Source organism: Ranitomeya variabilis, chromosome 1, assembly GCF_051348905.1.
Source record: "Ranitomeya variabilis isolate aRanVar5 chromosome 1, aRanVar5.hap1, whole genome shotgun sequence".
In the NCBI taxonomy this organism is placed as follows: domain Eukaryota; kingdom Metazoa; phylum Chordata; class Amphibia; order Anura; family Dendrobatidae; genus Ranitomeya; species Ranitomeya variabilis.
In genome coordinates, this window is record NC_135232.1 from 957,025,039 (window position 1) to 957,051,481 (window position 26,443).

Here is a 26,443-nt window from a genome sequence, read left to right on the forward strand (position 1 = left end):
AGATCGCAATTAGCTAGAATCCACCCAGGCAAAAATTACCTGCCCAGGTTTGCAATCAGGTCCACTGTAGTACCCCTTTTGGCCATCAGGATGTGATGTGAGTCAAGTGCAAATTTCTATGTGAAAAATGTGATTCTGGTAATAACCCTTTAATTATGCCATTTACAAAGTACAGTAAATGCATACTTCTTGTTAATATACAGACTAAGCCTAACATTAAAATTTATTTTCTTTATCCTTGTGTAATTTTCATCTCTATTTGACCCCTGTGCATCCAGCTTCACATAAGAATAGGACCTTGCATTCAGCTATCTACTAAAACTACATTTCTCACCAGTGCTGGCTTCTCCTCGGTGCTGCAGACCCCATCCCTCTCCCGTGTGTGCCTGTCTAGCTTAATGATCAGAGAGGTTTGACTAATCTAAGTGAGGAATGCACCTTATGATTCTCTGCTCTACAAACTCAATACACAAAAAAGTTACAGTGCTACACTGCAGCTATACTGATTCATAGAATGTTAAGAGTTGGAAGGGACCCCCAGGGTCATCATGTCCCTGCTCAATACAGGATTCACTAAACCATCTCAGACAGATGTCTGTCCAGTCTCTGTTGGAAGGCTTCCATAGAAAGAACTCACCAGTTGGAACCCTATGTAAAATGTAAAGAAAACAATGCAACGATTTAGAAATCTCTTGCAGCCATATTTTACTCGCAACAGAAGATAAAACACAGATCAGAAGGTGAAAGACATTTAACAAATTTATTTGAAAAAATTAACTCATTTAGAAATGGATGGCAGCAACACATCTCAAAAAAGTTGGGTTAAGTATAACAAATGGCTTGAAATGTAAGTGGGGTACTAGTGAAAAACAGCCGGCTGGTCAACCTTTAACTAGTGATGAGCGAATATACTTGTTGCTCTGGTTTTCCCGGAGCACGCTCAGGTGACCTCCGAGTATTTGTTAGTGTTCGGAGATTAAGTTTTCATCACCGCAGCTGAATGATTTACAGCTATTAGCCAGGCTGTGTACATGTGGGGGTTGCTTGGTTGGTAGGGAATCTCCACATGTAATCAAGCTGGCTAATAGCTGTAAATCATTCAGCTGCGGCGATGAAAACGTAATCTCCGAACACTAACAAAGACTCGGAGGTCACCCGAGCGTGCTCGGGAAAACCCGAGCAACGAGTATATTCGCTCATCACTACTTTTAACCAAGACACATGACTGTATTAAAAAAAAAAAAAAGAGCATGTTAGAGAGGCAGAATTTCTCAGAAGCTAAGATGGTCAGAGGGACCCCAATATGTGAATGATGGTCTAAAAATTGTAGAAACATTTCTGAAAAATATTCCTCAATTTAAATTGCAAAGGCTTTTAATATCCCACCATCTATAGTACATATCAAAAGATTCAGAGTTTAGGGATAAATCCATGTGCACAAGGTATGGTCAATACTGAATGCTTGTGATCTATGGGCCCTCAGCCGGCACTGAACTAAAATCAGACATGATTCAGTTGTGAAAATCACTGCATAGGCTCAGGGAGACTTCCACAAATGTAAATGAAGGCTGAAAAAGCCATATATCAACACAATACAGAAACACAGTTGTCATATCTGAACCAAAACTCAATTAACCCCTTAGCGACAGAGCCTATTTTGTCCTTAATGACCAAGCCAATTTTTACAATTCTGACCACTGTCACATTATGAGGTTCTAGCTCTGGAACGCTTCAACGTATCCCAATGATTCTGAGACTGTTTCTTCATGACACATTATACTTTATGTTACTGGTAAAATTTATTTGATATGACTTGCGTTTATTTATGATAAAAATGGAAATTTGGCAAAAATTTGAACATTTTGCAATTTTCAAACTTTTAGCTTTTGTGCCTTTAAATCAGAGAGTCATATCGCACAAAATAATTAATAAATAACATTTCCCACATGTCTACTTTACATCAGCACAATTTTGGAAACATAATTTTCTTTTGTTGGAAAGTTCTAAAGATTCAAAGTTGATCTGCGATTTCTCATTTTTACAACAAAATTTACAAAACCATTTTTTTTTTTAGGGACACCTCACATTTTTAGTGAGTTTGGCGGTTGGGGGGGGGGGTCAATATGACAGAAAATACACCAAAGTGACACCATTCTAAAAACTGCACCCCTCAAGGTGCTGAAAACCACATTCAAGACGTTTATTAACCCTTCAGGTGCTTCACGAGAACTAAAGCAATGTGGAAGGAAAAAATGAACATTTTACTTTTTTCACAAAAAATGTACTTTGATACCATACTTTTATTTTCACAAGGGTATCAGGAGAAAATAGACCACAAAACTTGTGCAATTTCTCCAAAGTATGCCGATACCTCATATGTGGGGGAAAGCCACTGTTTGGACGCATAGCAGGGCTCAGAAGGGAGGGAGCACCGTTTGACTTTTTGAACAGAAAATTTTTGGAATGAAAGCCGGGCGCCATGTCATGTTTGGAGACCCCTGATGTACCTTAACAGTGGAAACCCCCCCAGTTCTAACTCCAGCCTACCATAGCCCTACCCCTGACCCTAATCCCAACCCTAACCCCAACCGTAACCCCAACATTAACCCAACACAAGCCTAAACCCAATACAACCCTAACAGTAGCCCCAACCCTAACCCCAACACTAACCCTAGCTCTAACCCCAACCCTACCTGCAAAAATTGGGGGGGAAAAATGGTCACTTTTACCTAACTAAGGGTGTGATAAAGGGGGGTTTGATTTACTTTTTATTTATTTTGATCACTGTGATGGGGTCTATCACAGTGATCAAAATGAACCAATAGGAAAACTCTCCCGTTGTTGCCGACCGATCTCTAGGCGGGCGCACTGTGCATGCGCCCGCCATTTTCTTCCAGGAAGACGACGCAGAGGGCTGGGGGTCAGAACCAGAGGGTCCAGGAATATCAGAGGTAGCGGGGAAGGCTCAGGGGACCCCATATCTCAACCGTCTGGCATGCTAGATCACATCAGAGGAGAAATGAATGGGAAATCGGACCACCGATAGCCGAGACCCAGGAAATTTTCCAACGCTGGGTGGAGCTATAGCCTTATTTCTCATTCCCCTTTAAAAGAGTGTGTGTGTGCGTATACATGTGTGTGCGTATACATGTGTGTGCGTATACATGTGTGTGCGTATACATGTGTGTGCGTATACATGTGTGTGCGTGGAGCGTATCAGTGAAGAAGCAGGAAAAGTGATTACAGTTTGCTGACCCTTCACAACCCCTAACTGGAAGCGAGCAGCTACAGGAGACCAACTTTATTTTATCCTTGTAGCCACATTTTCAGTTAGATAGCCACATATATTTAACCCCTTCACGCCACGGCCCTTTTTCGCTTTTGCGTTTTCGTTTTTTGCTCCCCTTCTTCCCAGAGCCATAACTTTTTTATTTTTCCGTCAATATGGCCATGTGAGGGCTTATTTTTTGCGGGACGAGTTGTACTTTTGAACGACACCATTGGTTTTACCATGTCTTGTACTAGAAAACGGGAAAAAAATTCCAAGTGTGGTGAAATTGCAAAAAAAGTGCAATCCCACACTAGTTTTTTGTTTGGCTTTTTTGCTAGGTTCACTAAATGCTAAAACTGACCTGATATTATGATTCTCCATTACAAGTTCATAGACACCTAACATGTCTAGGTTTTTTTTTTTGTTTTTTTTTATCTAAATGGTGAAAAAAAATTCAAAACTTTGCTAAAAAAAGAAAAAATTTTAAAAATTTAAACTTTTATATTTTTTTATTTTTTTCATATTTTTAAAAACTTTTTTTTAACTTTTGCCATGCTTCAATAGCCTCCATGGGAGGCTAGAAGCTGGCACCACTCGATCGGCTCTGCTACATAGCAGCTATCATCAGATCGCTGCTATGTAGCTGAAATGCAGGTGTGCTATGAGTACCGACCACCGGAGCCCACATCGAAGGGGGAGACACGACATGCGCAGTACTAGTACAGCGCATGTCGTGGAGGGGTTAAAATAGTATTTACCAGCTGACGAGCATTATGAGTGCAAGTAAATATTGCTTTTTCGCTGACATGTTACCTTTAATAACTCTATAATGAAACAGATTTGCATTTTAATTCTTTACCATTTTCAAGATCTCATTTTCAGGTCAATGAACTAGAATATTCTTTAGAATTGGTTTCTCAAGTGTGGTCTTGATTGTTCTCTGGAAACTTTTATAAGAACAAAGCCGCACCATTACTACAGTGCAGAAATAAGGAAAAAAAGCATGTAAATACATGCCGTTTTACTGAAAAATCACTGTACAGTACATAAAACAACTGAATCCTTGTTTTATATGTGATTGGCAATGCCTTAATTTTTTAATCAGTAGATACAGCTACAACATCCTGGCAGCTCTGACATGTTTTCTTGAATTATGATCCCAACTTACATAACTCATGTGAACGTGTGGGGAATATGAACATGAATTTCCCATTGTCTCTTTCATTTTAGTCTGAAATTTACCACATTAAATCAGAGGCTTGGGCGGCTTCTCTGCAATCCCCCGTACTTCAAACTGTAGCTCAGCCTATGTAATGTATATACAGCAGCATCCCGTTACGTCGTCACCAGCAAATCAGCAGGACTTTCCTTTTTAACAATAGAATGATTATAAACTACAACTAAAGCACCAGAGAGATAAAGGAGAATATCCGGAAAGTTAATAAATATAGGAAATATTAAGAAATTGCATTCATCCTACTTCCCAATTTGTTTCCCTTTACAAAACAGATATTGTTTCCAGCACATCATAATCAATGTTTTGCTACATGCAAAATACGTAACGACATAAATTAAATGTATAATTATGCTCTCTATATATATATTTATATTACGGACATATACACACACACTAAAAATATATGGTATACATAGACACCCATTAACAACCAAATGGGAGAAAAGATCAGTTTTCAAATATTTAATAACTTCCTCTGACAGTCATTTTCTTTGCACAGTGTTAGCTGCAGACTTTTACTGTAGGGTTATGGGTTTAGTTTAGCTAGTTATAGACGAAATTCCTGGCCTTATTCCTGTATATTACCATATATGTTCTGTTAAATATTCCCCAATGTTACCTGCATTAGGCCAAACAAATAGTAGAATTCCAGATTAAAACACGACAGGGCAAACAATCAATTCTTGTTCTGCAGCAATTAAAATTATCTGGATCTATTGGATTGTAAGGCAGATTCCTACTAATTACATAGAAAATAATGAAATGCATAACAAAAATTAAATGAGCAGCAATTGAAAATTTTGGAATACTTAAAAAAAAAAATTGATTTAAAAGCCGCAGTTCTTTCTGTAATTGAATGTGTGTCATTAATTTGGAAGACAAATGGACATTGAATAATATGTTTATTTCGGAGTGGGGCCAATTCAGGGGAATAGACGTCTGCACTACAGAAATCAGAACTGTACAGGGAATAGAATCACGTTCTTCACTCCACGTTTTTTTTCCGCTTTTAATTTTTTTGTTCCTGTCAAGAAGCCTATAGCAACATTCATGAAAATATGAAAATTATGCCATACCAAGAGCTTGCTCGTTTAAAAAAAATGAAAAAGCAAAATAAAAAAATAGCCAAATTGTGAAAAGTTAAAATATTAAGCTCTGTATACAAGTCGTGTCATACAAAAAAAAAGCTATTTTCTTGCAGCAATAACGGAAATTTGCAGGGAAATACTGTTTTAAACGTGTGGGGAGAAAGTTATGCAACTTTATCATGCCTGCTTACATAGGGAACTAACAATTAAAATACATCAAGGAATGAATCCACAAAGGTAAACTCCTCCTTTGCGAACACAGTGTTCTGTTGTCTCCGAGGTGCAGACGTTGCTCGGTTCAGATTCCAGCTCTGATGATGCAGCAAAGGTCTAGAATTAGAAATAATCTAAACTTGACAAAGGAATAATCTTAAAGTGATGATGTGAAAAGCTAATGGCGTGGTGAATGGAGAGGAGTGCCACTCGGTGGCTTCAGAAGCAGTGCCAGTGCAGCCATGCTGTGCACCGAGCAGACATTGCCCTCTCCCCAGGGATACATAAATGCATGCTGCCAGGACCAGCCCCTTTGATAACTAGCTATGCTGAATTACTCAAACACTATCAAATTTTATTAAAACCTCATCAAGGGAAGAAATCAAATCACTTATTAAGCTCTACAATTATTGTAAAGCGAGCAGTTTAAATGAGAGGAGGAGATAATGACATTACTGGCTCAACTTAAAGAAATTCTCAACGGTACAATCCTGAGATGTTCTGTTGGCCTGAAATTTATGTAAATTGAATTCATCCATAATTAGTTATTACCCGCTGAGTAAAAAAAAAAACAAAAAAAAACAAAACACAGTTTTCTAAAACAATTAGTTCTTAAAGGCAATGCATTTTAATTGGAAATGGGCACTGTTCAGCAAAAGATTTTTATAATAAAAATATAAAAAAAATAAAGTGTATACCATATGTATTGCATCGTCACACGCACAATACCATCAGGTCAGCAAAAATATGTGTGGAAAGCCATACCAATAAGGTTAGATAAAGAAAAACATGACAAGATTTTTAGGTGTTCAGGGAAACTGCTAGAACATAAAGCTTCAAAATAAACTGAGGGGGCCAAAAAGTCAAATAAACCCTCCCAAGGAGAGCATAATCGATAGCGTAATATGGGATTATATGTCACGCCTGCGGCCGGGCCTGTTTACATTCCGCAGGCACATCATCTTGAAGTGCAAACAAGAGCGGTGTGTGCGCAGGACAGACGTGCAACTGCATCTTAGGCGAGGAGGGTTCTGCTCTCCTCATCCGGGAGGTGAAATCCCTACTGAACAGCTGTAAACACCGTGTATTGCTACGGATGGAAGTTACAAACTTTGCTCACAATTCTAACCAAACAACTCAATATTTGAGTAATATAAAGGAAAAAACACAATTAGCAAAAATCCATTGTTTAATTGAGTGTAAAGTTTACATTTTCATTACAACTGAGAGATCAACAATGCTTTTTTCATAGGTTATACCATTTTATGAAAAAAAAAAAAAGGAATAAGTAATCTAATCATGGAGTGTTCTAGCACATCCGATGTATCAGCAGATTATCCACATTAACTGTGGGTTTTATTTAATTTTATTTTACTATTTAAAAAAAAAGGTATTTTGTTAGCAGTTTAGATCAACAAGAACTACTGCCAGAGATAGATAGGATAGGTGTAGAGATGTTCAAAAATACCGTACCTTAATACTGCTGCTAAAACAGTAAAGAGGAAAAAAAAATCAAGTTTGATTATAGCACGTGCCTCTCCCACAAGTGCTCCACAGATGGCCATTGAGGCTGAAGTGCTCCACAGATGGCCACTGAGGCTGAAAGTGCTCCACAGATGGCCACTGAGGCTGAAAGTGCTCCACAGATGGCCACTGAGGCTGAAAGTGCTCCACAGATGGCCACTGAGGCTGAAAGTGCTCCACAGATGGCCACTGAGGCTGAAGTGCTCCACAGATGGCCACTGAGGCTGAAAGTGCTCCACAGATGGCCACTGAGGCTGAAAGTGCTCTACAGATGGCCACTGAGCATGAAAGTGCTCCACAGATGGCCACTGAGCATGAAAGTGCTCCACAGATAACCACTGAGGCTGAAGTGCTCCACAGATGACCACTGAGGCTGAAGTGCTCCACAGATGGCCACTGAGGCTGAAAGTGCTCCACAGATGGCCACTGAGGCTGAAAGTGCTCCACAGATGGCCACTGAGGCTGAAAGTGCTCCACAGATGGCCACTGAGGCTGAAAGTGCTCTACAGATGGCCACTGAGGCTGAAAGTGCTCCACAGATGGCCACTGAGGCTGAAGTGCTCCACAGATGGCCACTGAGGCTGAAGTGCTCCACAGATGGCCACTGAGGCTGAAAGTGCTCCACAGATGGCCACTGAGGCTGAAAGTGCTCTACAGATGGCCACTGAGCATGAAAGTGCTCCACAGATGGCCACTGAGCATGAAAGTGCTCCACAGATGACCACTGAGGCTGAAGTGCTCCACAGATGGCCACTGAGGCTGAAAGTGCTCCACAGATGGCCACTGAAGCTGAAGTGCTCCATAGATGGCCACTGAGGCTGAAAGTGTTCTGTAGATGGCCACTGAGGCTGAAAGTGCTCCACAGATGGCCACTGAGCATGAAAGTGCTCCACAGATGGCCACTGAGCATGAAGTGCTCCACAGATGACCATTGAGGCTGAAGTGCTCCACAGATGGCCACTGAGGCTGAAGTGCTCCACAGATGGCAACTGAGGCTGAAGTGCTCCATAGATGGCCACTGAGGCTGAAAGTGCTCCACAGATGGCCACTGAGGCTGCAAGTGCTCTACAGATAGCCACTGAGGCTGAAAGTGCTCCACAGATGGCCACTGAGGCTGAAAGTGCTCCACAGATGGCCACTGAGGCTGAAAGTGCTCCACAGATGGCCACTGAGGCTGAAGTGCTCCATAGATGGCCACTGAGGCTGAAAGTGTTCTGTAGATGGCCACTGAGGCTGAAAGTGCTCCACAGATGGCCACTGAGGCTGAAAGTGCTCCACAGATGGCCACTGAGGCTGAAAGTGCTCCACAGATGGCCACTGAGGCTGAAAGTGCTCCACAGATGGCCACTGAGGTTGAAAGTGCTCCACAGATGGCAACTGAGGCTGAAAGTGCTCGACAGATAGCCACTGAGGTTGAAAGTGCTCCACAGATGGTCACTGAGGCTTAAAGTGCTCCACAGATGGCCACTGAGGCTGAAAGTGCTCCACAGATGGCCACTGAGGCTGAAAGTGCTCCACAGATGGCCAGAGGCTGAAAGTGCTCCACAGATGGCCACTGAGGCTGAAAGTGCTCCACAGATGGCCCCTAAGGCTGAACTGCCACGTAGATGGCCACTAAGGCTGAAGCGCCTCGTAGAGGAGCACGAAGGCTGAAATGCCCCATAGAGGAGCACAAAGGCTGAAGTTCCCCATAGATGGTTCCTAATGCTGAATTGCTGCACAGATTACCACTAAAGCTGAAATGTTCCATAGATGACCACTAAGGCTGAAGAGCTATCGGCTTTTAACCATAAAGGTTATTCCCTTCCCTCTAATCTTGAGTGACAGCTGTAGCAGTTTCCTGGTTGGATGTTACAGCCAACACTCAAAGGCATAATGGATCATTTGGGCAGCTCTTATTGCTGAGAGCCAAGAGCACTTATGACTTAGGGACTTTTTTGTGCACTTACAATAGTAGAATCCAACTTTACTTATTAATGTTGATCTGGGAATAGTACAATAAAGTGTCTTTAAATATTTTTACAGGTCTTTTATTTAGCACCTTCTGAAACTTATAGGATGGACAGACTTCTTTAAACCACAATATTTTTATCAACCACAAATATGGTATGACCATTTTGCATGAACTAATGCTGGATCTGGGTCTGAATGAGTCTACATTCACACATCTATGTACGGACTACCTGCTGGTCTCCCGAGTCAAAACTCAACAGTCTTCTACATATAGAATGATGTTGTGTTCAAGTCAGGAGACCCATCTACTCAGACAGCAACACACGGATGTGTAAATATAGCCAAAAAACAATTTTCTTTGTTTAGCTTCTTCCCTAGTGTCCTGCCAGTCGGTGCATACTGGAAATCAATGCTAGGTAGCTTTAGTCTTGAGAGTATATGTAAGGAGGAGATGCTTCCAACATCTTACAAAGAGCCTTTGGAGGGTGCACAGAAAGGTAAGGTGTGCTCATTAAAGTCAACTGTTGCTTTCCTTTACGTATAAATGAAATAAAAGTTACCAGTAGAGTGTTACCCATATAAGTCATTTATGGGCTGTATAAATAGAAGACATCAAATTGTTAGTTGCCTATAACATAATGATTCCTTTCCTTGGACTGCCTTCATTGCTTGTGATGTAGTTGACTAAATTCTATGCACTTGCTTCCACAAATTTTCAAAGGGTTTGTCCATTGGACCACTAGAAAAAGTTTCCTATAAAAAAGGTGCAAACAGGAAAAAAAAAAAATCTGCTGACACCAACATGTAGATATGACACATGTATGTGCAGGCTTATTCTTACTTTACGGGACACATACACAAGAAGCCACCGATACTCTCTGATCAGGTCAATGAAGGTTGATCTTTCCTAGACATTATTACTTTCAGTATTCCTAAACTCTGGAGAAAGATCATTTACAATTACAAGTACTAGTGGGCAGTAATTAGCATATATACATATTATCCCACCAGCCACAGGGCCTAGTTCCTCCCTTTAAGCAATAATCAATTTATGTGCCACACAATGCGTATACGAATCCTCAAGAGAGACTTCAGCGGAGATGGAAGATCCTTAATCATGTGCCGTGTGCTTTGGTCTCCACTATGCTTGCACTATTTGTAGCTGCATAATGGATATCCAATACAGCTCATTACAGACAATAAGAAAATAAATCACTATATTGACATACGTCTTCATTATGACAGTTAACTGCAGCAAAGGGTTTTTATTACAAAAAGGGAAGTGACCGCATGTGGGAGAGTGAAGCGCAGCTGGGAGCCCATTACCTCCCCTCCTCTGTTACTGCTCTATATTGTGGTTTGCCACAACAGACAATGACATTATGGATCAGTATGTAAAATCCGAGATGTACTTACCAAGAAACTCCCAAATGCAGAATTAAATATAGCGGCAGCCTGTAGGAAAATAAATTGCAATGCTGATTAGTACACTTTTATATATAAAAATATTGAACATAGAAATGATAGAAAAGTTGTTACGATAATGGTGATATACAAGGGAGTGTTATTAATTATTCGTGATTTTCCATTAGGTTTTTTTTTTTTTTTCACCACTAGTTTTCCAAATTTTCCATACAACTTTTTGGTACACAGGCTAGTGTTTAATATTTTGATTTTTCAATAGTTGTATTTCATTTTTGTTATGCCATTGAGTAATCTCTGAAAAAAACATTGAAATGGACATAACAAAAGAAGTGGTTACAAATATGGTGATAATCATGGGAATGTTATTAATTATTCAATATTTTACATATGAACACCTGTCCCTGACCAATAAGTCCAGATTCATAAATTACGACAAAGGCACACAGTACAGGTTTTGGTATAGCAATATTATGCACGCTGGATTTACTGAATCTTTAAAGAAGCACTCCCATCAAAACTTATCCTCTTAATATACTGCAATCATTATATAATTATATATTATCTCTGGCGGTCCCAATAAAAATTAATGGAACAGATGTGCGCATGATCGACCATCTCTCTTCACACAGAGCCCTTCAGAGCCCTGTTCTCTGGATCAGCAAAGGACCCAATGGCAAGACCCCCAGTAATTAGGAAGTTTTGCAGTATCCAATGGATAGGAAATAACTTAGACATGGGTGAGCTCACAGGGGTAGAGTCCTTCAATTGACCATTCAATGCCTACCCATGTACTGTATATGTAATAATATCATAAGTCATCCCTGTGATCAAGGGAGATTTAGCATATTTTTCTTTCAAGGAAGCTGGGAATAACTCTTCGCTCCTCAATATGGCCAGTGCGACATGAAATGCAATCTAGTGTCTCCCACAACGCAATCACAAAGTATAGAAATCAATGTAAAAAACAGGAATGTCCACCGTTACCGATTTCCTTCGGGTTCATCCTAGTTCCATTGTGGGTTTTGGAATAATACCTAACGAGAATGATCATCACAGTAGTAAGTTGTAAATGTGAGCGCTCTGCCTCCTATGGATTACACTGTCACTCTGATCTCCTTTTGTGCAGCATCACTATTCAGAAACCTCTGTGTAGCTCTAGCCCTAGGCAGTCAATGGTCCTTCAGCTGCGGTGGGACGAGAAATATCAACATGCCCTGACAACCTTTCACAATGCTGCTCCGAGATTTTCATTTGATACTAAAAGACTGGTTGCATGTTGCTAAGAAACAACCCCATCCACTAATACGTGACCCACACACTCACTTATCCCAAGTTTTGTAACTGGGAACTGACTTATCGCTAGGGAAAATTATATATGGTAGATTTTACTTCTAATCGTACAAGGATTTAAGGACAGGCCTTTGCCAGCTCTGTTTAAGCACAAAGTAAAAAAAAGTTAAAAAAAAAAAAAAAAAAAAAAAACCTCCAAGAAATTAAATAGTTAAAATATAATGCTCTCCTAGGCTCAAATATCCAGTAGACAAGCCAGTGCTGTAAAATCACATTACATTCTACGGGGGCGCTGGGGTCGTTCCAATTCAAGTGATCCAAATCTGAACATTTTTTTACCTGACATATTAGGACATTTATTTTGTTAGGTGCTTTTTTGAAGTCCTACTTTAGTGAATTAAAAATACAGCAAGTTTTGAATTTTATCTTGATTAGTTATTTTTTTATTGATTTCTAAAGTTTGGAAAAAGCCTGAATTTTGGCCTTGTATGACTATCTTAATTCTACCACAAGATATGATAAATAATGTGAAGAGATGGGAAAGGCGCCATTTTGTTCAGAACTGTACCTTCTTTTATTTGATATATCACAAGGCTGTTTTGAGAAGTCACAAATTTTTATGAGCGATTTCAAATAAAAAATTTTAAAAAAATGCATATGCGATACTTGTGTTTTTGGTTACATTTGTTCAGTGATTCAGGCTGGCATATTTGTAAAATTATATTTCCAAGCACGATTTTCTAAATCCAGCTATCATAATCAAATAGGTTTAATACTAAATTAAAAGAATCCATATTTTGACACCTTTTTTAAATATACATGCAACTATTTTATTATTACGTCACTAGACATGTCCTTTTTAAAGTTTTTAAAAATAGTACAGTAGTTAAATCAGCAAGCTAAAAAATAAAATATAAGCTAGCCTTAAACAATTAATAGTAAGTAATTACACTGAGCTTTTATCATCAATTTGTCCCTTCTACTGAGTGAAATGTAATCTTGTCCACAATCTTCGTAACAATGGACATTTCCCTACCATAGAGTGAATGGTAGGTAGTTTCACCATGACTAAAATTACAAAACTTACCGTAAGTAGTTTTTAAAGATTTATCAATTTAAATTTCCTTTTGGGATTCGGACTAACCCTTTAAGAACTGTCAGCGAGTCACAGAAACGTTCTACAAAAGTCTTCTGCACTTTTAGAAACAGTGTTAAAAATCCATCGGTCACCAGATATCCACTGTTTATAAGTTACGCTATGTACCATGGCCTCTTCTTGGAGAGCAATTACTGGAGGACATTTTTTGCAGATATTTATGTAACAGTTTTAACTCTTTTCTGGACACATTCTTTGTTATCACAAAGGTTTTACTCCTTCAATCATAAGCTTAGGGTTCTGGTGTGCTGCACATACACATCCTGAGTGTGCACCACTACCACCAGCCAAGACAATTCATAGGTCAGCAAGTTCTGAAAATCCTACCTTGGCAGAAGTTGAATTTAAAAATAAAGAGAAAAAAAATGTAAAAAAATTACTGTATATACTCGAGTATAAGCCAAGAATTTCAGCCCATTTTTTTAGGCTGAAATTGCCCCTCTCGGCTTATACTCGAGTCATACCCAGGGGTCTGCAGGGGAGGGGGAGTGGCAGCTGTCTAAGCATACTCACCTGCTCCTGGCGCGGTCCCTGCTTTCCCGGCGCTGGCAGCTTCTTCCTGTACTGAGCGGTCACATAATACCGCTCATTACAGTAATGAATATGGACTCCACTCCCATAGGGGTGGAGCCGCATATTCATTACTGTAATGAGCGGTACCATGTGACCGCTCACTTCAGGAAGAAGCTGCCGGCGCCGGAAAAGCAAAGCAGGAACCGCGCCAGGAGCAGGTGAGTATAAGCAGTGCGCGATATTCACCTGCTCCTCGTTCCATCGCAGTCAGCCGCCGCTGCGTCTTCTGCAATGACGCTCACGTGGTGACGCGATTAGTGCGTGCCGCCCTCTGCCTGAGCAGTCAGTGCAGTGGACGGGGAACGTAGCGGCGGCTGGCGGCGGTGGAACGCGGAGCAGGTGAATATAGCAAGTGCCGGGGACCTGAGCGACGAGAGGTGAGTATGCAAATTTTTTTTTATCGCAGCAACAGCATATGGCGCAAATGTCTGTATGGAGCATCTTATGGGGCCATAATCAGCATTTTTGGAGCATTACATGGGGCAAATGACTGTATGGAGCATCTTATGGGGCCATAATCAGCAATATATGGGGCACTACACAGGGCAAATGTATGTATGGAGTATCTTATGGGGCCATAATCGGCATTATATGGGGCATAACATGGAGCAAATGACTGTATGGAGCATCTTATGGGGCCATAATCAGCAATATATGGGGCATTACATTGGGCAAATCACTGTATGGAGCATCTTATGGGGCCATAATCGGCATTATATGGGGCATTACATGGGGCAGATGACTGTATGGAGCATCTTATGGGGCCATAATCAGCAATATATGGGGCATTACATTGGGCAAATCACTGTATGGAGCATCTTATGGGGCCATAATCAGCATTTGTGCAGCATTATATGGGGCTTATTTTGTATGGAGTATGGGGTCATCATGAACTGTATGGAGCATTATATGGGATTCCTGATTCAATATGGATATTCAAAAACACTTAACCTACTGATGTCTCAATTAATTTTCCTTTTATTGGTATCTATTTTTATTTTTGACATTTACCGGTGGCTGCTGCATTTTCCACCCTAGGCTTATACTCGAGTCATTAAGTTTTCCCAGTTTTTTGTGGCAAAATTAGGGGGGTCGGCTTATACTCGGGTCGGCTTATACTCGAGTATATACGGGTAAGGTAGGTCTCTTTCAAATTAGCAAGAAGCAGACTCTTTGGACATGAACTTTCTTGCCGTTCACCTTCACAGACACACAATATTTTTTGTCAGGCATAATTTGGCTCACTTCATCACAACTGTAAAAAACTTTCACTTTATCCACTATAGATGTATCTAACGATTTCCCTGGTTTATGATAATTTTTCTTTTCCATAGACCCTACATTTTTAGACCACAGGGTGAACAGAACTGAATTTGAGATTTTCAAATTGACAATGTGCATATACCATATATACTCAAGTGTAAGCCGAGATTTTCAGCCCATTTTTTTAGGCTGAAAGTGCTCCTCTCTGTTTATACACGACTCATTGTCCCTGGGGGGTCGGCGGGGAAGGGGGAGCGGCGGCTGTGACATACTCATCTGCTCCTGGCGAGGTCCCTGCATCTCCGATGGTCTCCAGGCGCCGGCAGCTCTTCCAGCTTTGAGTGGTCACATGGTACCGCTCATTACAGTAATGAATATGGACGCGACTCCACTCCCATACGGGTGGAGCCGCATATTCATTACTGTAATGAGAGGTACCAGTGACAGCTCAACGCTGGAAGAAGCTGTCAGCACCCAGAGAAGACCATCAGGGAAGCTGCCAGGGACCGCTCCGGGAGCAGGTGAGTATAATGGGGAGGGGGAGCACGAAGATATTCACCTGTCCTCGTTCCCCCACCGAGCGCCTTCTTCCGCATCATCTGCCTGTGACACTCAGGTCAGAGGGCGCGATGACATGGTTAGTGCGCCCTCTGCCTGAGCGTCAGTGTGGAGGACGAGGAAGACACAGCGGCACCTGGCGGTGGAACGGGGAAAGGTGACTATAGCAAGTGCCGGGGGCCTGAGCGGCGAGAGGTATGTCTTTTTTTTTTTTAATCGCAGCAACAACATATGGGGCATAATAGTCTATGGAACAACTTATGGGACCATAATCAACATTTGTGCAGCATTACAGGTCCTTCTCAAAAAATTAGCATATAGTGTTAAATTTCATTATTTACCATAATGTAATGATTATAATTAAACTTTCATATATTATAGATTCATTATCCACCAACTGAAATTTGTCAGGTCTTTTATTGTTTTAATACTGATGATTTTGGCCTACAACTCCTGATAACCCAAAAAACCTGTCTCAATAAATTAGCATATCAAGAAAAGGTTCTCTAAATGACCTATTACCCTAATCTTCTGAATCAACTAATTAACTCTAAGCACATGCAAAAGATACCTGAGGCTTTTAAAAACTCCCTGCCTGGTTCATTACTCAAAACCCCCATCATGGGTAAGACTAGCGACCTGACAGAGGTCAAGAAGGCAATCATTGACACCCTCAAGCAAGAGGGTAAGACCCAGAAAGAAATTTCTCAACAAATAGGCTGTTCCCAGAGTGCTGTATTAAGGCACCTCAATGGTAAGTCTGTTGGAAGGAAACAATGTGGCAGAAAACGCTGTACAACGAGAAGAGGTGACCGGACCCTGAGGAAGATTGTGGAGAAGGACCGATTCCAGACCTTGGGGAACCTGAGGAAGCAGTGGACTGAGTCTGGTGTGGAAAGGCGTGTGCAGGAAATGGGCTACAGGTGCCGCATTCCCCAGGTAAAGCCACTTTTGAACCATAAACAGCGGCAGAAGCGCCTGACCTGGGCTACAGAGAAGCAGCACTGGACTGTTGCTAAGTGGTCCCAAGTACTTTTTTCTGATGAAAGCAAATTTTGCATGTCATTCGGAAATCAAGGTGCCAGAGTCTGGAGGAAGACTGGGGAGAAGGAAATGCCAAAATGCCTGAAGTCCAGTGTCAAGTACCCACAGTCAGTGATGGTGTGGGGTGCCATGTCAGCTGCTGGTGTTGGTCCACTGTGTTTCATCAAGGGCAGGGTCAATGCAGCTAGCTATCAGGAGATTTTGGAGCACTTCATGCTTCCATCGGCTGAAATGCTTTATGGAGATGAAGATTTCATTTTTCAGCACGACCTGGCACCTGCTCACAGTGCCAAAACCACTGGTAAATGGTTTACTGACCATGGTATTACTGTGCTCAATTGGCCTGCCAACTCTCCTGACCTGAACCCCATAGAGAATCTGTGGGATATTGTGAAGAGAAAGTTGAGAGACGCAAGACCCAACACTCTGGATGAGCTTAAGGCCGCTATTGAAGCATCCTGGGCCTCCATAACATCTCAGCAGTGTCACAGGCTGATTGCCTCCATGCCACGCCGCATTGAAGCAGTCATTTCTGCCAAAGGATTCCCGACAAAGTATTGAGTGCATAACTGAACATTATTATTTGATGGTTTTTTTGTTTGTTATTAAAAAACACTTTTATTTGATTGGACGGGTGAAATATGCTAATTTATTGAGACAGGTTTTTTGGGTTATCAGGAGTTGTAGGCCAAAATCATCAGTATTAAAACAATAAAAGACCTGACAAATTTCAGTTGGTGGATAATGAATCTATAATATATGAAAGTTTAATTGTAATCATTACATTATGGTAAATAATGAAATTTAACACTATATGCTAATTTTTTGAGAAGGACCTGTATATGGGACATAATAGTCTATGGAGCATCTTATAGGGCCATAATCAGCATTTGTGCAGCCTTATATGGGGCAAATGTGTCTATGGAGCATCTTATGGGACCATAATCAACATTTGTGCAGCATTGCATGGGGCAAATGTCTCTATGGAGCATCTCATGGGGCCATAATCAGCATTTGTGCAGCATTATATGGGGCAAATGTCTCTATGGAGCATCTTATGTGGCCATAATCAGCATTTGTGCAGCATTATATGGGGCAAATGTCTGTATGGAGCATCTTATGGGGTCATAATCAGCATTTGTGAAGCATTATATGGAGCAAATGTCTGTATGGAGCATCTTATGGGGTCATAATCAGCATTTGTGAAGCATTATATGGAGCAAATGTCTGTATGGAGCATCTTATGAGGCCATAATCAACATTTGTGCAGCATTATATGGGGCATATTTTAATACGGAACATCTTATCGGGCCCATCATAAATTTTATGGAGCATTATATGGGGCGTATTTTGTATGGAGCATCTTATGGGGCCCATCATGAACTGTATGGAGCATTATATGGGGCTCCTGATTCAATATGGATATTCAAAAACACTTAACCTACGGATGTCTCAATTAATTTTACTTTTATTGGTACCTATTTTTATTTTTGACATTTACCGGTAGCTGCTGCATTTCCCACCCTAGGCTTATACTCGAGTCATTAAGTTTTCCCAGTTTTTTTGTGGCAAAATTAGGGGTCTCTGCTTATACTCGGGTCGGCTTATACTCGAGTATATACGGTAGTTATTTTTTGAAATATGATCCATTTGAGATCCCAAGTTGAATTTTGGTACAGATGTGGCTCAGACTATAGGAGGCACATGTTCATTTTTTGAAAATGTTATATCATACTGATTTTTTGGAAATAATTTTCAAAATTTTTTCATTTGAGTCTGCATGGGTAAAATATTAAAAGATACTCTTGTGACATATCAGGTGAAAGCCTGTACAGTTCTGAGTGGCATGCTTTTGCATATTTATGTAAGGGAAGAACCTAAGAGTGCACAGAGCATGCGCTGTGAAAATTCAGAAGACTGCAGTCACACAGAGGGACTGCAGACTTTCATCTCAAACATGAACGCACCCTTTAAATATAAAATGCAGACCTGCAGCCAATCCCAACAGCATGTAATACCTTCACTGTCAGGATTCAGCTCTGCTTGCTGGTTCCAGCAGTCATCACATGACCACTTCACTCATATGCGATATACACACTTACAGTCACGTGACAACGAGCTTCTCACAGTTTTTCACTGAACATTGAATTAGGATGAGCAGCTCGTCGGTATGTGACAAAGTGTGCAAATCCCATATGTGCTTGGGATAGGATGGGGGGCGCCAAATTGAATCGTTGCCCTGGGTGATAGTAAACCTAGATACATCTCTGGGTTGAGAGACCATCAGTTAGTCAGGAGCCGAGGTTGCAGCATAAAACTTTCCAGGGGCCACATTACAGCAGCCTGAATGCAGCCTAAGGGTATGTGCACACGATGCAGATTTAGTGCAGAATTGGTGCAGAACTGCAGCAGATTTTTCTGCTGCAGAACTGCACTGTGATTTACAGTACAATGTAAATCAATGTGAAAAAAAAAGCTGTGCACATGGTGCAGAAAAATCTGCGCAGAAACGCTGCAGATTTCAAAGAAGTGCATGTCACTTTTGTGCGTTTCTGCAGAGTTTCTGCATCCCTCCATTAAGGCCATGTTCACACTTTGCGGGTTTTACCGCGGATCCGCGGCGATTTTGATGCTGCGGATCCGCAGCAGTTTCCATAGAGTTTACATTTACATGTAAACCCTATGGAAACCGCAAACCGCTGTGCACATGCTGCGGGAAAAACCGCGCAGAAACGCAGCGGTTTACAACCCGCAGCATGTCACTTCTTTGTGCAGAATCGCTGCGATTCTGCACACATAGGAATGCATTGAACCGCTTACTTCCCGCATGGGGCTGTGCCCAAGTTGCGGGAAGTAAGTGGATAATGTGCAGATGGTACCCGGGGTGGAGGAGAGGAGACTCTCCTTCAGGCCCTGGGAACCATATTTGTGTGTAAAAAAAAAAGAATTAAAATAAAAAATAATGATATACTCACCTCTCAGCGCTGCACGCGGCCGTCCGGTCTGGGTTGCTGTGCGAGCAGGGCCTGAGATGACGTCGCGGTCACATGACCGTGACGTCGCGGTCACATGACCGTGACGTCATGAAGGTCCTTCTCGGCACAGCATCTTTGGAACCGGACCGCCGCATGCAGCGCCGAGGAGATCCGGACATCAGAGGGTGAGTATATAACCAATTTTTATTATTTTTACCATTACTATTGATGCTGCATATTGCTGCATATGCAGCATCAATAGTATAGGAGTAAACCCGCAGAGGACGCCGCAAAGTGTGCACATAGCCTAATAGAAATCTGAAGTGGTAAAATCTGCACAAAAAACACATAAAAAATGCTGCACAGAAAACGCACACAAAAAACGCATAAAAAAACGCACCTGTGGATTCTGCCAGGAGATGCAGATTTAGTGCAGAAAATTCTGCACCACATTTCCTACGTGTGCACATAGCCTTACTTTGTAAATCTTTTGTGTTGTTTACTGTATTTCAAAAAGTACTTCATATTCAGTGTTTTTAGAAATGCATCCACATGCTTAAGAAACAATCTCATTACATAGGGGAGCACGTTTCCACCTGCAGAAATGTCTTCAATAAATCTGCCACAAGAATCAGTAGAATTGTGAATATACTAATTAAAACTTTAATATACTAATGAATGCGATACAGGAGATAATGAAAAAAGGAGTACAATCTTAATGCACTACAAAACTGTGTTCTAATGTAAAATGTCACTCCCAAATCTATTCTGCATTAGTTTTCAGCTGCTAGATGCAAACAGAAGAGTTTTCACTGATGTCTGTTTTAACGCACACAGATCTAGAAAAAGGGGACTGTATTCTCTATATTGTATCTTAATCTTACAAAAACAGTAATTTGAAAAAATACCACAAGGGGGCAGCATCAAATGAGGATTTCTGCATGAAAGGGAACTTTATCACTCTTTAATCTGTATTCATGTGGTCACAGGGCCTGATGAAAAGAAGTTGCCTCACTTAAATGGTTAAAATTGAAATGTGCATGGAGACTCTACAGAGCAACAGACTTTAAACCATGGCTCCATCAAGAGGAATATAGATTTGCCATTCTACAGGATGCCAGCTTAAGTGACCACGACCCTAGCTGGAAGAATACAGATCTGCTCCATTGACCATCACTAAACCCATGGAGATGTTCAGAGAAGCCAGGTTGGGACAATCAGGGCACCTGGCCTCGTACCTCAATGGACTGTCAGCTTCCTAAGCTTGTGTTTGGTGCCACTGGTGGGGGTAGTCGGGCCCAGGAAGCCCCAAAGTTGCAGCTGCTCTAATCCCAGTGAGTCAGTGGAATGGCGAAACCGTAATTTGCATCATCTTGGGTATTTGCTGGGACAGTTCTACATGTTATTGTCGATTAGTGGTTCAATAAATTATTGCCATACATTTTTAACTTTCATAAAAATAATAAAAGTAATAATAATAATTGCAATATGTTTGTATAGACAAGCAACTTTGCAACTTACCTTTTATTAAAAATATTCTCCATTCACAAGAATGGATAGTTTTGTCCGTCTATAGTTTACAGCTTGTTGCCTAGGTTACTAGCCACCTTACAGTCTCAGACTGGCTGGTTGCCTAGGTAAAGAACATGTGCTCTTCCAAATTCTTTGATTTAGAGCCTGCAAGCACCAGGGTGACTCTAGCCAGATAAGTCCTGCCCCAGGAACAAAGCTGTGTCGGATAGTATCATGAGACAGCGCTCGGTTAAGGCTTGCGGTGCAGGTCTGCTGCTGGTCTGAACTGTCAATCTTCAAAATCACAGCATCCCCAGCAACATGAAGGTGTGAGGCAGAGGAGCGGTGTGCTCCCGAACACTCCTTTTAAGCATAAAGTTAAAATGCGGAGCACAATGTCTATTATATATGACTTTACACGCACATCCATGTTGTGACGCCGCATAGATATTGTAGTACATCTTTCTCTGTCTGAGATTTAATGCAATGTGCTTCACAATGAACTAAACACTGATCTAACTAAGGGTACGCTCACAGGAGCATAAAACACGGAAGAGTGCCATCTCATGTTTTATCGGATGGCACTAGGACCAATATTATTGTATGGGGCAGTGAAGATCAGCGATTAGTTTCCCAGGCCGACTCGGCATGAGAAAACAATCACAGTATGCTGTGATGGCTCAAGTGTTCGGACCACGCGCCCCATACAAGTCTATGAATGAGTATGAAACATCGGACTGCACTCGGATGTCATCCCATTGCAGTCCAATGTATGAGCACAGAGACCATGGAAAAGATCGAGAAATTGTGTTCTTCATCTTCTCTGCCCCTGTGCGGCGGTCCTCTCTAGAGTTGAGCAAATTTTTCAGCAGTGAATATTGTTTTTGAAATAGTAGCCAAACGTCATTGGAGTCAATGGTAGTAGAAATGAACAAATATGTTCGTAACCGATCAAACAAATTTGGCACGAACATGGCAAATTCAGATTCGATGACCAAATCCGAACATATTCGCTCAACTCTAGTTCTCTCATGCAAGAGAACTGGATCACATTCAGATGACACTTGGTTCACACTCAGAGTTTGATCTAAGTGTCCGCAGCTTAATCAGCCCGATTCACTCGCAGGAGAGAATCGATGCCAGTGTGAGCGTACCCCAAAACTTTAAAACAGGTAGGTGAGTGCAGCAAACATCAATGGATAATATCTTATCACTGAGGACGTCTCAAGACTTAGGAAGTCACATATGGATGACGTCACAACAAACATGTTTTTCACGGTGCGTAATACATGTGTAAGAGCTCAATGCACATGATGAAAATATTAAAGTTACCATCCACCATGAAAAATTACTATACATATCTGATATATATTCCCCCTACCTGATGCCCTCCTTTTACCTCCCGATGCCTCCTCCGCTCAGATCACAGTGCCATTCCTCCTGCTTCCAAGATGACTGCATTAGTAGCATTATCCCACAGAACAGGAAAGGCAGGGGAGGTGCAATTTAGAGCTTGCTCACATACGGCTTTTTTTTTGGTACACTTTTTTTTTAGGGTAAAAAAAAAAGCGGCACTTTACAATGCCAGACAAAGGAATGAGATTTCTGTAACCTCATTCACATGTTGCTTATTTTTTCCTTAGGGATTTGACCAACATTTTATTTTAAATGTGCAGCATGTCAGCCCTTAGTTTTTTTGCAGCACTTTTCTCCCAAATGAATGGGGAGGGGGGATGCAAAACAAACGCAAGTAAAAATGTGCTGAAAACTAGCATATTTTATGAATGTTTTTCTGCAGATGTGTTAGATTTGCCACTGCATTTTCTATGTGACTGCTGCAGCCATCAGGAGGAATAGAATGCCAATCTGAGGGAAGGGAAAATGAATGCACCAGATAGGGGGACTATAGATGAGAGACGTATATGTATACGGGAGACGGCATTTTTAGTCCTGGGGTGGAGGGTCACTAACTTCTTACTGTAGAAACACTATTTTGGGATATATATATATATATATGTGTGTATATATATATATATATATATATATATATATATACACACATACACATACACATACACACACTGCTAATAAAATAAAGGGAACACTAAAATCCCACATCCTATATGTCACTGAATGAAATATTCCAGTTGCAAATCCTTATTCATTACATAGTGGAATACGTTGAGAACAATAAAACATAAAAATGATCAATGTAAATCAAAATTAATATCCCATGGAGGTCTAGATGTGTTGAGGAGCAATAAAACCTAAACGTTATCAACGTAAATCACAACTAATATCCCACGGAGGTCTGGAGGTGGCATGATACTCAAAATCAAAGAGGAAAATCAAATTATAGGCTCATCCAACTTCAGTGGAAATGCCTCAAGACAAGGAAATGATGCTCAGTAGTGTGTGTGGCCCCCATGTGCCTGCATGACCTCCCTACAATGCCTGGGCATGCTCCTGATGAGGCGGCAGGATGTTCTCCTGAGGGATCTCCTCAAAAATGTGGATTGAAGCATCAGTCAACTCCTGGACAGTCTGTGGTGCAACGTGGCATTGGTAGATGGAACAAGACATGATGTCCCAGAGGTGATCGATTGGATTCAGGTTTGGGGAATGGGCAGGCCATAGCATAGAATCAACACCAACACCAGGCAGGAACTACCGACTCACTTCAGCCACATGAGGCCTAGCATTGTCATGCATCAGAAGAAACCCAGGGCTCATGGCATATGGTCTCACAATGGACTTCAGGCCCTCATACCACCCTCATGGAGTCTGTTTCCGACAGCTTGAGCAGACACATGGATACTAGTTTTCATTTTGCAGGGCTCTGGCACTGCGCCTCCTTGCACTAAGGAGGAGGTAGTGGTCCTGCTGCTAGGTTGTAGCCCTCCTACGGAACCCTCCATGTCTCTTGCTGTACTAGCCTGTCTCCTGGTATCTGCTGTATGCTCTGGACACTGTGCTGACAGGCACAGCTATCCTTCTTGTTACAGATCGCCTTGATATACCATCCTGGATAAGCTGCACTACCTGAGCAACTTCTGTGGTGAGAACAGACAAAATGCCCAAAGTGACCAAAACAACAGCCAAAAAGGATGAGAACAGAGAAATGGCCTGTGGTCATCCCCCTGTAGAACCACTCCTTAATAGGGGTTATCTTGCCAATTGCCATAATTTCTACCTGTTGTCTGTTCCATTTGCACAACAGAAGGAGAAATTGATTCACAATCAGTGTTGCTTCATAACTGGACAGGTTGATCTCACAGACGTGTGATTTAGTCAGAGTTACATTGTTTTGTTGTAGTGTCCCCTTTATTTTTTTGAGCAGTGTATAATATAGATGTATATATGTGTATATATATATATATGTATATATATATACACACACACACACACACATTATATATATATATATATATATATATATATATATATATATATATATATATATACACACACACATGTATGTAATGTATGTAGCTGTATGCATGTATGTAGCTGTATGCATGTAGCTTTATGCATGTATGTAGCTGTATGCATGTATTTATGTATGTATGTATGTATGTATGTGTGTGTATATATTTATCTTTTTTATTTACATGATCTATGAGGATGGTTAGAAACAGATGTCATCTTTATAACTTTGTGCTTCCCAGAAAATACTGTGCATATGTGCTTTAGGGTACCGTCACACAGTGCAATTTTGATCGCTACAACGGCACGATTTGTGACGTTCCAGCGATGCATTTATGATATCGCTGTGTCTGACACGCTACTGCGATCCGGATCCCCACTGAGAATCGTACGTCGTAGCAGATCGTTTGAAACTTTCTTTCGTCGTCTAGTGTCCCGTTTTGGCGGCATGATTGCATTGTGTGACACAGGTTGTATACGATGTGCGCACAGTAACCAACGGCTTCTACATCGCAAATACGTCATGAAATTATCGCTCCAGCGCCGTGTATTGCAACGCGTGACCGCAGTATACGACGCTGGAGCGATACTTACGAATCGTGCCGTCGTAGCGATGAAAATGGCACTGTGTGACGGTACCCTTAAGCTATTCTAACACATCTACATCAACACCAAAATAAACACAGTTAAAGGGATTACAGGCACACAATTGAATATTCTGTCACTCCTCTTTACAGAAATGAAGTTGCTTTTGAGGAAGTGTGCTTTAATAAGAAGGGAGCGGGGACATTGACGAATGGGAATGACATGGAGGAGAGAGTGTAAGCAGGACAATATGAGCATGTTACCGGGCCAAGGCCTATTTGTCACTGACTATCCTGAATGACTTCCACCTCTCATAAGGGGCCTATTATTCTGAAATTTAGTTATTATACTGCAGTTATTTGGACATATATTATGAAGGTGATGACAGTTAATAACAGAAATCTTCGGCATGCACTCTTTTTACATAAAGTTCACACCACGGTTCTCTGCAATTCTTAAGGGTGAATGGAATATTGCAAGAAAGACTGGCTGAAATACACCCGGGCTTTTAAAAAGACTGTTTAAATGCATACAAAAGTATCCAGCACACCGTTCCACAAAGGATGGAGCTAATAGTTAAAGAAAAGTAGCCATAACCCAAACGTGCCTATAAAACACAAGTTAATGTGCTCCAATGACACACGCATGGCTGCGGCACACAAATGCAGAAAGAGCAGAATTAAATTACAGTTTTTACATGAATGTGATCACAATTATAAAACTGAAACAGTATATAGTATTACACATAACATAATGAGAAACGAGCCTTGAGAAGTGCTATTCTTATAAGGCAGGAGCAGTTCACATAGAAAGATAAAAGGGAACCGGTCACCTGGTTCATGCTGCCTGAACCGTGCATTTTTGCATCCGTGTAGGTTTTACCCAGAAACTCAGGAAAAAAACAAACAAACAAAAAAAAAAAAACAGACTTTAAAAAGCCGTCAGGGACCTGCCTCAGACGAGTCATCCAAGATGTGTCTCCCCAATCTCATCTCTGTGACGGACACGTCTCTCCATATGCACACACAGAGCAGCAACACACCTAATGGCTTCATGCAGGCTGTGGGACGCGCAGCATGAATCACATTGGGTTAACCCTTTAATATTTTAAAGGGAACCTGAGTGTCAAAGGGAGGCCCATTACTTGACTCCTTAAAATGTCAGGGCCTGCACCTTGCTGCCATCCCCTTTTCTCAGCAAGTCACTAATACTAGGACTCACTGAGACGCGGGGTTACAATCCTACACTATGTACTTAAACGTCACCAAATTAGACACAGCTCAGTAATAAGTCGGGCACTCTGGCGAAAACTTTTGGATGGCAGCACTGAATATATATATGAATAAATAT

General features: G+C 41.2%; 1 protein-coding gene across 2 annotated transcripts in view; it reads right to left on the reverse strand.

Annotated features, from left to right (window-relative positions):
* SLC10A7 (solute carrier family 10 member 7) overlaps nt 1-26,443 on the reverse strand; it is a 346,730-nt gene that overhangs the window by 168,307 nt on the left and 151,980 nt on the right. For both annotated transcript variants that reach the window (XM_077279290.1, XM_077279289.1), the window contains exon 5: nt 10,703-10,741. In XM_077279290.1, coding sequence (XP_077135405.1) covers nt 10,703-10,741 — 39 coding nt within the window. The remainder of the gene's footprint in view (nt 1-10,702; nt 10,742-26,443) is intronic.